The 14,542-nt window shown below is 37.3% G+C and overlaps 1 protein-coding gene across 5 annotated transcripts in view; it reads left to right on the top strand.

Moving 5' to 3' along the window:
• LOC125263248 (NACHT, LRR and PYD domains-containing protein 12-like) overlaps nt 1-14,542 on the top strand; it is a 48,818-nt gene that overhangs the window by 6,450 nt on the left and 27,826 nt on the right. For all 5 annotated transcript variants that reach the window (XR_007183725.1, XR_007183726.1, XM_048182234.1 and 2 more), the window contains exons 2-4: nt 9,048-9,192; nt 9,317-9,427; nt 10,102-11,961. Coding sequence is in view for 3 of the 5 variants with exons in the window: in XM_048182234.1 (XP_048038191.1) it covers nt 9,068-9,192; nt 9,317-9,427; nt 10,102-11,961 (2,096 nt within the window). In the remaining 2 variants the exon portion in view is untranslated. The remainder of the gene's footprint in view (nt 1-9,047; nt 9,193-9,316; nt 9,428-10,101; nt 11,962-14,542) is intronic.

Below are 14,542 nucleotides of genomic sequence, written 5' to 3'. Positions count from 1 at the left end.
TGATGAGAAAGGATGTGTTTCACGGATCAGTGTAAGAATTATTTTTTGCTAAAAAGTTAACAATAAATGTTAGAAGTGTTTTGCTTGAAAACCACATTTGTCTTTTAACAACTATTGTTCAATACACTTAATGCGTTTGTTTGATACTTTTGTTTCAGAAAATCTAACAACATTTTAAATTGTCTTTGTGTTGTACAATTCGTTAATGTCTTTTTAAAAACATTCAAATATGTGAAAAAAACTTTCTTTAATAAAAACATCCCTTAAAACCCATGTCTGTCACCCCGATACACTGTTTTACATTTTAAAGTTTTAAGCATCGTTTTTGAATACTTTTTGTATTTCAAACATTCTCACTTCAAAAACACACAAAGTCCAAAACACAGTCATAAATTCCTTAGTGGGGGTAGTGGGGGAGGACAAAAACAGGTGTCCAGTCCGGTGGGAGGGGTGGGGGGAATATTTTTATGGGGTGCCATAAATCAATCATTCTGACATAAAGTGCAGTATAATTCTCTCTCTCCCATGATTTTGGAAGTCATCATGATAAGTATTCAAAGCAAAAGATTTTTTAACTAACAAGATCAATTTTACATTAATTCTCTGTTGTTGTCTAAGCATCTGAATTATTTCCTTGGCTGATGAGCTGATCCGTGGTTGTCCAAGGGCTCTCCATTTGCGTCATCTTCTCCATTTTCCTGAAGAGTTTGGCCTGTTGGATCCCTTGTTGAATCAAAGCATTCATATCAAATCTCAGTTCAGTTGTTCTGTTTGGAGGTCTGTCAGCAGCATGGGCGGATTGGCCATCGGGCAATTCTGGCAAATGCCAGAGGGGCCGGACCATTTTTTTAATGTGGGCCGGTCAGTTTTATTTTTAATATATATAAATAAATAGTTTTTACAGGCCGACAGTGCATAGGATGGGTTTTTATTGCTAGCACAATTTCACTATGGTTATAATAATAATAAATGTTAAGAAATGGCTGGCCCAGGCAGCAACGGCCGGCCCGGTCCCAAGATGGGCCAACCGCCCCGCCCCCTTTAGTTACTGTTGCTATGTATATCCAACAAGCCATGGCGCTCTCACACCACACAGCTCTGTCAGATAGAAAAATACATTGGAGCAAAGAGGACACTGCGTCGACAGACAAGAGAAATTTAAGTAATAAATACTGTTTTGTGGCTCTTTAATGTGTCTTGACAGATTGCTGTAGCGCCTCAGTTCAAGCAGCCTGTGACAGACCATTTTTCAAATTCAAGTCCACGACGATCTAACTGCTTGTTGGACATAAATATGGATACAGCGTTATGATTGGTTAGATCGTCTGTCAATCAAACTCAGTCAAAATCAAGCACGCCATCAGAGAGAGTGCGTAACATGAGCAAATAGTCAGTAAAAGGTCCGTGTACATTTTGATAGTTTGTTTTCCAATTTGAAATGAAATACGCAGAAACGAGAAAACGGTCATTTCCCGTTTTTCCGTTTTTTTTTTTTTTAAATGTAAAAACGAGATTTTGGCTTAATTTTCGTTTTTTCGTGTCATGAATAGAAAATGGAAACACAACTTCAAAACTCGTTTTCCACATGTGGGCGGTCATTACACGCCCCTTTCAGCCGATTGGTCAATCAAATCTGAGCCAGTGACATCATCATCAGTTCGTTCAACAAAATAACAGTCCTCTGCCGCTATATCAGTAGATGTCATATATCGGCTTTCTTCTGTGCAACCTAACGCGTATTTCACAGAAATATGTATGCACAGATAAAAAAAAAAAAAACGTTTAAAAGAAAACCTATAGTAAATTTAATTAAGTCTGTTGTTAAGATTTATAAGTATGCTCTCATTTGTATTCATTTGTTTTAATTAATATTTGAAGACTTCAGATGCAAAAGCCTCTAAGTGCAATCTGAAATTTTCTTGTAAAATGAGCATTTTTATCAATTTCGTATGTTTATGTTCAGTTATTTCACTTTAATGGCAATGAAAATGACCTAGGCCTATTAATTGCCATTAAAGTGAAATAACTGAACATAAACATACGAGCTTGATAAAAATGCTCATTTTACTAGAAAATTTCAGATGGCACTTAGAGGCTTTTGCATCTGAAGTTTTCATTTGTAGTTTTGTTTTCACAGCTTTGGCAGAAAATAGTCTATCCACTAGGTGGCGCACAGGGACAACTATCACCTTGGCCGCGATAACCTCCGTGCTGGGTTTCGTCTTTTTTACAGGTTTCGTCGAAAGGCGATCCTTTGCCCCGCAGTAGCTATTTTCATATTTTCAGTGTTTTTCAGCTACTAATGCGCTGCGAAGTCATCGATAAAAAAAAAAATTAAGAGCAGCTTCTTAACACAAAATAGTTGTTGTTGTTGTTGTGTTGTTGTGTGTGTGTGTGTGTGTGTGTGTGTGTTACATTTGTTTTCACGATATGTGGCATATGGACAAAAAGACAAATATGAAATATAATAAATGTAGGCTAATAAAACTGTTATTCCTATTTGACATCTCTTAAATTAAATATCCATAGAACTTTTATTAACATAATGAACTTTATATACAATGAACATTATTATATGTCACAGTTTACTTGCTATCCTCATTTTTTTTTTCTGTCTTTCCTTCGCTTTTAAATGAATTAGTTATAAATGGCCGTGAACATTTTAGCCTACTTTCAATTTCGATTTAACGGCAATTGGCGATTCTGCGTCAATTGCTTCAATGGACAACAGCAAAACCCAAACTCTCGTATATTAAACATAGAACTTTTATTAACATAATGAATAAAAACCACGCTGTAGACCAGGCGCTATACGGGGGTGGGGGATGTGGAGAGGTATATTCACATTCAGTTCCGCTAATGCTCACAAAATCGTGCTTTTACTAAAAACTCTATTCATTTAACATTAATGCTAGCCTATAGCATACTGTCATATCTTTATCAGAATAAAACTGATAGACCTAAATGAAAGTGGGCAAAAGAGGCAAACTTTTCAAACATTATTTTTAAAAGTAATGTAAATTATGTTTTCAACAATAGCTGTATGTTTATTGGCCTCGATGAGCGTGAGACTCCCGGCCTTAGATTGTGTCCCAGACGGAATTAAATAATTTGTGAATCTTTGTAAATATTCGTGGCTTAAACAGCGGGAAAATTGACTTTACTGCAGTTCTGTGGATGTTTTGCCCGGGCAGGGTTATTATAGTTAATTAACAAAAAAAAATTTTTTAAAAATTTATTTTAAAACATGTATATTAAAACATTTATGCTAATCGAAATAAATCTGAAACATAAGAAAATATAAATATTAGTTGAAAAACTAATACTAATTATAAACTAAAACTAATTATTGTCAATATAATTTCTGTTTATTCCCCATGACTTTCAACTGACGTGATCATCTTTTCATTAGCCGACAAGATTATATTAAATTAGAATTAAACGAAATTAGAATTGGTAAGTGTCTGTGAATCATTAAAAAAATCCCAGCGGTTTAGTTTTAGCTTACATGAAGAAATATCAAAATGAACAAATATCAAAATAAACAACAGAACATGAGGATTCATCATCATTAGCCTACGCACCTGCCGCACTTCTGTGAACGAAAAAAATAGGATTAAATTATATAAAAGGAATAAATAGAATGTAGAATGTATTAAATAGAATTTAATAAATAAAATGTCTATACGCGAAATTGATTTCACTCAAATAATTAACATATTACCAAAATGAAATGGGGAAAAAATGCGACAATAGACTAGCTATATGAGTTTCGGTTCATTTTTGAGAAGTTCACAGAAAGGAAACTGAGACGGCAGAAATTTCTTTGTTTATTTTATGAGCAATGTTTTGTTTTTATTGTGAGTGTACAAAAATAATAGGCCTATTTAACCTTTCACAGATTCGAATGGTGTTGCATATATTTGACCATATGTCTGAGTATTTTAAGTTGTTTTCGCTTTTATAAGAAAATTCAAGTGAACGCGCCGGCGCCTCACGAGCTCACACAACATCAGTTTTAGTAACTTGACATCGCAGCCTGTTAATTGTCAAAATAATATACATTCAACCAAATATATAAAACGTTATAGCCTACTGCTCATTTTAAGTGGTCTGTATACAATAAAAGTGTTTAAATAATAAATAGCTTATAGTATAGCCTCCAAATCGTGAATATGGAAACATTTGGATTTGAGTCAAATTAGAGAGGTAGCCTAGGTTATAATGCCGGTTTCTGTTGATTAACTGTTGATTAACATTTCTGAAATAAATATTTCTGTGAAATATGCGTTAGGTTGCATAGAAGAAAGCCGATATATAACATATATCTACTGATCACAGACTGTAAAAAAAAAAAAATACTGATAGCGGCAGAGGACTGTTATTTTGTGAACGAACTGAAGATGACGTCACTGGCATTTGATTGACCAATCGGCTGAAAGGGGCGTGTAATGCCCGGCCACATGTGGAAAACGAGTTTTGAAGTTGTGTTTCCGTTTTTTATCCGTGACCTGAAAAAACGAAAATCGAGCCAAAATCTTGTTTTTCCATTTTTTTTTTAAGAAACGATAAAACGTGAAACGACTGTTTTCTCGTTTCTGTGTAATTCATTTCAAATTGGAAAACAAACTATCAAAACGTACACGGACCCTAAAAGTTTTGGGAAAAGGTTTGAGAAAGAAAAAAAAATAAATTTGTTTAAATTCGGCTGCTGCAGCGGAGGACAGTGCTGTCGAGGTAAGAAAAAACAGAAAATACAGTTAGCTCAAGTCATTCTCATGCAATTCATGCTACTTTGTTCCAGTGGGGGTTTTTTTGTTTTGTTTTTTAATGTACTTCCATAGTATTTTTTAATAAAATTCTTCTTTAGTTCTTCTTAAGATAATCTTAAGAACATCTAAGTGTACTCAACTGTGCTATTTTGAGACACCATGAATCAGAACTAAAATGTGCTTTTAATATAGCCTACTATCTCTGTATTTGTAGTGTTATGGGTTCAAGTGTACTACAAGTGGTAACTAAAATGTGTCTTAAAATAGCACAGTTGAGTACACTAAAATGTTCTTAACATTATCTTAAGAAGTATTAAAGAAGAATTTTAGTATATTAAAGTACAAAATTAGTGTGTGAAAATAGAGCACTTTAAGTACATTATGGAAGTGTATTTTTTTCACCTGGGAATGCGCGTGTCCATGGGTGTGGTAATGTGGGCTGGTGTGGCTACAGCGCCAGGGCTGAATTTTTGTCCCAATCTGGCCCTGGTCAGCAGAACACTTTACTCGGATTTGGGCTATCAGGATTTTGATCCAGATAGGCCAAATATTCAACAGTAGTAAAACTAAAGTATACTACAGTATTTATTACAGTTTATCTGTCAAGCTTATTTTATGTGTTCCCCGCTTGAAAGGGAGGGTAACATCATCAATGGAGGCCTTAACTGGATTCTACTCTTATTTTTTTATTGAAAAACATCAAACAGAATTTTTATATATATATATATTTTCTTCATGTTATTTATTTATTTGTTTATATTCTATTTGTAATACATTTATATCTTTCCCAGTTTGACTTGACATTATCAGTTCACTATATTTAAAATACCCCTGTAGTCAATTATTTTATCCCTTAAAACTCATCTTTGATCACCAAAATGACATTTAAAAAAAAAATTCAAATGAAAAAAAATTCTTCATGCTTTAAAATAGCTTGAATGTAACTCTACACTCTTGCCTCATTTAATATACATGGATCAATAAATATGCAAATTAGCCCCGCCTCCACTCGCTCACGCCAGCAGAGTCTACTGTTGCTATAAGTGATGAGTAATTTGTTGTTTGTGTTGTGGATATTTAAGAAAAAAGCTTGCTTCGCTTTGTATGTTTTATATATTATATTTCTGACGCTTAAATTGTGTTAAATTGTGTTAAAATTGTGCTTTAAATTATGAATTGGTAAAATGCCTTTGCAAAATGGTCTGAATCCACTCACATTTGTTTGGACTGCTCTCACTGAATCACCTGAAGTGATTTCTCAGTAAAACAGACAGTATCGAGGGAACAAGCAGCAGTTTTCCTCTGTGAACATGCGCTAAATTGATGTTTCACAATGCCGTTGCTTTTTGGAGTTCAGATTTAAAAAAATCATTCAGATGATATCCTGCAGGCACCCGTGTCTTCTCCGTATGTGAAATAAATGCACATCCTTGAATGAGCACGAACTTCCAGCGTATTTACTTGAACTCATCAGGTAGGCTAATATCTATGGTTTGATCCATTCCAGAGGCGGCCAAAATCAGAATTTATAATGGACTGAATATCTCTCTCAGGACTTGGCGTGCGATTTCACACTAACTGAATATGCACATGAATCACGGTCACACACTCAGAGCAATATTATTTTAGCTATGTTTTATAGTATTAAAATATTTCAAAGGACAAAAACATGAACTTTATTGGCTTTACTTCAAGTCAGCTGTCACTTTACTTTGGCGCAAGCCCCTATGCGCTCGTACACTTGGCACAGCCCTTGCGACGGTTCTGTCATTCATTAATATGGATTAATATGATTTGCCTTTTGCTTGACTACGTTATCAAACAGCTAATAATGTGTTGCTAATGTTACACACACCATTCCTGTTCTTCATCTCAGAGTCAGACAGCTGCCTTCTAACAATCAGTATCCTTACAAACACTTTGAACAACTCAGAACGTCAGTGGAGAAAGGCTTATAGTTCATCATAACATCGTAATAGACTCGCTATATTGATAAATCCACACAATTTTTCATATCAACGAGACTTTCCTGCTTCAGAGCAGTCATAGTTAATGATATGCTAAAGCCTACCGGTACGTTGTTGTGATTGGTTACAAGGTAGTCTGTGACGTCACAAACACCACCGATTTCAAACAGCGGGTTTTTGGTTTACTGCAGTTTAAACATAAAATACTCAGCAATGGTGCTGACTTATGAATTTGCACATGGTTCGTCTTAAAGCATATTAAAAACACTACATAGACATATAAACAACATTAAAAACTTGATTTTCACCACAGGGGGTCTTTAATAGTACAGTATGCTATAGCATTCATTAACAAAGTGTTGTAATTACTATTGTATATACAGTATAATACAATTTACAATAGTATGTTTCAAAAATACTATAGTATTGACTATAAATTGCTTTAGTATTTTTTCATGTTGGAAGAGAAAGGGTCGTTTTCTTTAATTTTGTTATGGAAAAAATACTGAAAAAGGATTTTACTTAAGTTAACTCATGCATATTTTGATCTATTGTTTTAAATGTTTTGAATATTGTACCTCAGATGTGTGAAATGTTCACCTGTTTGCAAGTGTTTGTCATGTTCTGGTTTCTACAACTTACACTAGGGAGGAGAAATCTGCCTTTATTTGAAAGAAATAAAGATTTGACATTTATCCTGATGATTATCAATATTGACTGATATGAAAAATTTCATTGTGATACATTTTTGGCCATGTCGCCCAGCTCTAATTAGGGCTCGAGCACCAATGGTGTGAGGACCCTATTGGAATTGCTCAGCCATTTCTTCTTCTCTGAAATGAATCGCATTTTTGAGGGCATAAACATGCTCGAAAACTCATGAAACTTTGCACACGCTTCTGAAGTGGTGAAATGGTCTGATATGGGTTTTAAAATTAGATGCGGCAAAATGGCCACCTACAAAATTTCAACTAAGCGCACTTTGCGCTACATTTCACGTACAGGTAGACACATTTAACAGCCCAATACCTACAAAAAAGTCTCCTGGTGCAAAATCTGTAAACCCAACAGGAAGTGAGATATTTTGAATTTTCCACACGTTGTACTTTAACGACCTCCTCCTAGAGCTTTAATCAGATCAACATCATATTTGGCCAGTCTAATTTAAAGGCCTTTGTGACGTTAAATTGCCAAGATCTAGAGTTTTCACTGAAGGGCGTGTCTGTGGTGGCCTGACAAAGTTTGTTTCGCCATAAAACAGGAAGTTCTTGTAACCTGGACATGTTTTACACTGTGATTAACTCCTCGTAGAGATTTAACCAGATCAACATCATATATGGTCAGTCTAATCTTAAGTCCTACATGCCAATATTCAGTTAGTCATAGCACCACCTGCTGGCAACAGGAAATAGCATGCTTTACACTGTAATTCACTCCCAGAAACATATTTCAATATCTCATTAATTACCAAACATGCTAGAAGTACATTAAATCATGCAACACTTGGCTGAGTGCTAATGTATGCGATTAACGCCACGAAACAGGAAGTTGTTGTAACTCAGGCATACAATGTCCGATCTGCTCCAATCTGTGTGATATATAATAGTCCTGGTGTGAAGACATCAACATGGCAATATTCAGTAACAGTCAAAGCACCACCTGTTGGCAGCAGGAAGTGTGGCACTTTAAAATGACTTTGGCATAATTCTCCTGTATTTACATGCTTACATGCATGTCGACCACTGTTCATTGTTTTCCTAAGGCCAACGGATGGCAGTGAGCCCAGGTGTGAGGGCCCTTTCATCGCTGCTTGCAGCTTTAATTAATTGTATGATTCAGTGACTTTGTTGTGTTCATATGATCTTTGATGTTCACAGAGAACATCCCAAATAACAAGACTAATGTTCTCTCAAACTCATGAACAAATGTCTTTCCAGTAACTTTAATAGATCATTTGTTATCTGTTAGATCGTGATATAATGAAAGTTATCTGTTAGTGTCAAATGTTAGATGAATGTCTCTTTTTAACTTCTACTTTATCAGGACATTCAGAAAACGTTCAAAAGTAACGTTCCCTTAATGTTTACAGAACGATCAAATGAAATATTCCTGTAATGTACACCTAACTAAGAAACATTTTGATCGTTCAAAGAATATTTAGAAATAATGTTTTCATAACTTAGTATCAAGACATTCTTAGAGCACATGTTGTTCACTGGGATATGTGCTGAAATGAACAAACTCTAAATTACTTTTAATTAAAGCATCTGCTAAATGCATCAATGTAATATTAATGTAATGTTCCCAGTGTTTCCATATACAGGGAAGATGTCAGACTTTGAGACGAGGAAGAGATCTTCATCTCCAGATCCCAGCTGTGTGTCTCTGAAGAGCAATCAATCCATGGAATATCCTGTTAGATTCAGTGATGGACCAGTGACCTCTGACCCCAGGTGAGACACTGTGCTGTACTGGAGACAATAGACTGACTTATACATCAGCATTTGAATTAATTATATTATGTTAATTAGAGTGTAAAGATGTATATGAATTATTATTATATCTCAATATCTTCAGGAAGAGGAAGAGATCTTCATCTCCAGATCCCAGCTGTGTGTCTCTGAAGAGCGATGGATCCATGGCTCCTCCTCCTGTATTCAGTGATGGACCAGTGACCTCTGACCCCAGGTGATTATCAACATTATTTAGTGAGTTTCCTGCTGTAGTGAAACTAGATTGAGACACTTATTTATAAGAAAATCAATGTACAATGTCAGTGTTTACTTGTATAGATAAATATAATGAAATGTACAAATATGTTCAGGTCAGAGCAGAAAGTAAAATTTTAGTTGTCATGGAAACAGCTACGGTATTTTCCAGACAACAAATCACAACGGGTGAAAAATTACATTGTTGGGAGGGAAAACATGCAGATGTTAAATCTGTGCATAAGTCATATATTATTATTACAGCTATAAAGCAGCTCTACAGAAGACAGTCGTGTCATTATCAGTTCGGTTCATGTTTTGTTCTCATCTGATAGTTTCAGTGCCGTCATATCAATAATATTTCTGAATATTAAGTGTCTTTTAAAGCCCAAGTAATCAAGACAAAATTAGGACAGGAATCTAAGAGACCAAAACTTCTACATAAGAGTCCAAAACAGACAAATATAAGATGCAGCACATTTCAGATGATAGAAAATGTGACTTAAATTCCAGAAAATATGTTAAAGTTTGATGTAAATATGTGGTATATAACAGGAGTCTGTTAAACTGACACTTCTCTCTTAAATGTGTTGCTGTTCCTTGCATGATTTATTGATGAACATGTTTTTATGTTTGTATTTTGTTTCCAATCAGAGATAACCAGACTGGAGACCAGGATTCTCCTCAAGCAGTAGATGATGAACTCCAGAGAGTCAAAGAGCAGCTCAAAATCAGCATGAAGAACAAGTATGAGAGATTATTTGAGGGACTGAACCTCCAGGAGAATGAAACCCTCCTAAACAGGATCTACACACAGCTCTACATCATAGAGGGAGAGAGTGAAGGAGTGAATGAACAACATGAGGTTTTCCAGATGGAGAAAACAGCCAGAACACAACACTCACAAGACACTCCAATCTACTGCAATGACATCTTTAAAGCCTCAGCTGAACCAGGATGTGAGGAGGAACACCAGATCAAGACTGTTCTTACTAAAGGCATCGCTGGAATCGGAAAAACCGTCTCTGTGCAGAAGTTCATTCTGGACTGGGCCGAGGGAAAATCCAATCAGGATGTAGATTTCATGTTTGTGCTTCCATTTCGAGAGCTGAACTTGATCCGAGATCATCAGTACAGTCTTCACAGACTTCTGCTGGACTTTCATCCTGAACTTCAAGATCTGGACTCAAAGATTTATGAGCAGTGTAAAGTTGTGTTCATCTTTGATGGTCTGGATGAAAGCAGAATCACATTGAGGTTTTCAGACGCTCAGAAAGTTTCTGATGTGAACGAGACTTCATCAGTGGGTGTGTTGATGTCAAACCTCATCAGAGGAGACCTGCTTCCCTCTGCTCTCATCTGGATCACCTCCAGACCAGCAGCAGCCAATCAGATCCAATCCAAATACATCAACCGTCTGACAGAGATTCAGGGATTCAATGAGCCTCAGAAGGAGGAATATTTCAGGAAGAGAATCAGTGACGAGCATCAAGCCAGCAGAATCATCTCACACATCAGAAGAGCAAGAAGCCTCCACATCATGTGCCACATACCCGTCTTCTGCTGGATCTCATCCACTGTGCTTCAGAAGCTCCTGAAAGAAGATCTGAGTGCAGAAATCCCTCAAACTCTGACTGAAATGTACATCCACTTCCTGCTGATTCAGATCAACATGAGGAACCAGAAGTATGAAGAGAGAGATCCAGAGAAACTGCTGCAGTCCAACAGAGAAGTGATTGTGAAACTTGCTGAAGTGGCTTTCAATCAGCTGATGAAGGGCAATGTGATGTTCTATGAGGAGGACCTGAGAGAGAGCGGCATAGACGTCACTGACGCCTCAGTGTATTCTGGGATTTGCACTGAGATCTTTAAGGAGGAATCTGTGATTCATCAGAGGAAAGTCTACAGCTTCATTCATCTGAGCTTTCAGGAGTTTCTCGCTGCTTTCTATCTGTTTCATTCACATGTGATCAAGAACAAGAAACCACTGGAGGAATTCAGATTGTACAGATCTTATAAAGTCTCTCTGTTTGATAAAGACCCTCTGGATAATCTACTAAGATCAGCAGTAGATAAAGCCCTCAGGAGTGAGAATGGACAGCTGGATCTGTTCCTGCGGTTCCTGCTGGGCGTCTCACTGGAGTCCAATCAGAGACTCTTACAGGATCTACTGATACACACAGAGAACAGCTCAGTGAGCATCAGGGGAATCACACAGTACATTAAGCAAAAGATCAAAGATGAAGATAGTGTTCTCTCCACTGAAAGATCCATCAATCTGTTCATCTGTCTGCTGGAAGTGAAAGATCAGACTCTGTCCAGAGAGATTCAGGAGTTTGTGAAATCAGACAAACACTCAGAGGAGAAACTCTCTCCGTCTCACTGCTCAACAATCTCCTACATGATTCAGATGTCAGAAGAGCCGCTGGATGAGCTGGACCCCATGAAATACAACACATCAGATGAGGGGAGAAGAAGACTGATACCAGCTGTGATCAACTGCAGAAAAGCTCTGTGAGTGTTTAATCATTAACTAAAGTATCATATTTAATAATGAATCTGACACCTTTAAAATAAATGTTCCTAAATGAGAGATTTTCTCCTCAATAACAGAATCTTAAAGGGTCATGACACGCCTCTTTAATACAGTAGATAGTCACTAAAACGCCTGTTACTGCTGCAGGTAAACACAACCCAGTCACATGTGAAACTCGTTGGTGAAATCACCACCAGGTGGCACAAAGGGATGGTCGACACCATTGATTAGTAAAGCTGGAATTGAGACATTTTCACTTGTGATTGAAGATAAAATGACATAAATTACTGCTAATATTAATAGCAATAATAATATATCATTATGACATTTAATCTTCAGTAATTATTTATCATAAATGCTTAATGTTCAGCTATTTGACGACTGTTACAGTGAACTATCACAGTGACGGCTGTGCTTGAAGTGTGCTTACTTTTTACTGTACAGCACTAGCCTGTGTTTTCCATTATTATATATTTAAAGAGGTGTGATTATGCCATAAAATAAATGAAACGATAGAGAAGGTGGATTACTGTGAATGGGAATATTATGAGTGATAAAGGTCTAGTTTTCTAACACATATTTACTCTGTCAGCATTGTGACTACATTAATGTCAAAATTAAAGATTTAACTTACATTTCAACAGGTCGCACACGTACATGAATTAGTCACACATAAAAACATCTGCCAATGAGGGAAGAAATATAATCTTAATTTAAAGGGACAACAAGATTATTTTTCTTGCCCTTTAGCAATTTTATATTCTTTTTTTTCTTTTCTTTTCAGAAAACAAGACTTTATATCATTTTTCTCCTTAAAGTAAATGTATCTTGATTTAAGAATGTTTAGATATTTTTGCACAAAAAGTCATACATGTTCAAAACATGAATATCTCCACCCTCATTGTGACCGTCTGTCAGAAACGCTCGGTTTATGATAAATGACGTCTGTTTTGATTGGCTGATGTCATTGCGTCTCTCTCCTCGTCTCCTCATTGCTCACCGCTGCTGTTCCTCAATGTACGGTCTGAAATACTCAAGTGCCCAAATCACCGCTAGGCACTCCTTCTCGGGGGTAGAGAAGGGGCGTTCAGATTTGTGCAAAGCACGGCTGGCATAAGCAATTGCACAGTCTCTTCCTTCCTCATCCCTCTGCATCAAAGCAGCTCCCAGACCGACATCACACGCGTCAACATGAATGAAGAATGGAAGTGAAAACTGTGGAAATCTCAAGATGGGTGCAGATGTCAATTTACTTTTGAGGAAATCCATAGCATTTTGACAGTCTTGTGTCCACACAAAAGGAACATTGGCCCTCGTAAGAGCAAAAAGAGGTTCAGCATGTCGATAGTAACTTGTCAGACCCAAGAACTGTCTCACCTGCTTGGCGTTTACTGGAGTAACAAAATCAACAACTGCCTTCACCTTTTCCTCATTGGGTAGGATGCCGTCCTTTGTGATCCGATACCCCAAGAAGGTAAGCTCCTTCCTACAGAACTGACATTTCTCCAACTTGATTGAGAGACCAGCAGACTTAAGCCTAGCCAGAACCTCCTCAAGGTCTATCAGGTGTTGTTCAAATGTGGGTGAGGCAACCACAATATCATCAACGTAAACTGCGCACGACTTGTAGATAAGGCCTGCCAGAACCGTGTTCATAAGCCTCTGAAAAGTGGCTGGAGCGTTACAAAGGCCGAAAGGAAGAACACTGAACTGGTACAACCCACGGTGAGAAATAAAAGCAGTCTTAGGCCTTGACGATTCCTCCACGGCCACCTGCCAATACCCCCTGGCTAGATCAATTGTGGTCACAAAATTTCCTCTCGCAAGAAAATCAAGGGACTCGTCTATTCTCGGAAGTGCGTACGAGTCTTTCATCGTAAAACGGTTCAGCCCCCGATAATCTACACAAAACCTTGGTTCACCAGACGGCTTTTGAACGATGACAACTGGTGCAGCCCAAGGCCCTGATGCTGGTTCCACAATACCTTCTGCTAGCATCATGTCGATTTGCCTCTCTATCAGTTCTTTTTTCGCAGGTGAGGTACGATATGGAGCAAGATGGACAGGTCTGGCCTGACCTGTGTCAATTTTGTGCTCAACTAGGGATGTATGGCCTAGATGTCCATCAAATAATTTAGAAAAAGATCTCAACAACTCAGCAAGCTTAATTTTTTCACCATCATTTAGAGCAGCCTCGTCCACTTTTGTAGCCAAACTAGAAGAACTGGACGCTAAACCAAGTATACTGTGACTTGGTGACATCAAGTCAACTCCCTCCAGCTCTTCTGAGGCCTCTGGAACATCACCCAGAACAACCGTTCTGGAAGGAACCTGAATCACGACAGAAGCTCTCATCATAAAATCCATGCCCAAGACGAGCGGCACTGAAAGGTTTTCGATGACTGCAAAATGATGGTAAAAGCGCTGGCCCATGAAACTAAACTGTAGCCAAGCTAAACCCAAAGGACAACACAGTGCCCCATCTGCAAGCTGTAAAGGAGGCGCAGACCAAACTGTTGTCTTAAAAGTCCCCCCAGGAACCATTTTCGAAACATCCGT

The sequence above is a fragment of the Megalobrama amblycephala genome, linkage group LG2 (genome assembly GCF_018812025.1).
Source record: "Megalobrama amblycephala isolate DHTTF-2021 linkage group LG2, ASM1881202v1, whole genome shotgun sequence".
Taxonomy (NCBI): domain Eukaryota; kingdom Metazoa; phylum Chordata; class Actinopteri; order Cypriniformes; family Xenocyprididae; genus Megalobrama; species Megalobrama amblycephala.
This window is presented reverse-complemented; position numbering and strand designations above follow the sequence as displayed.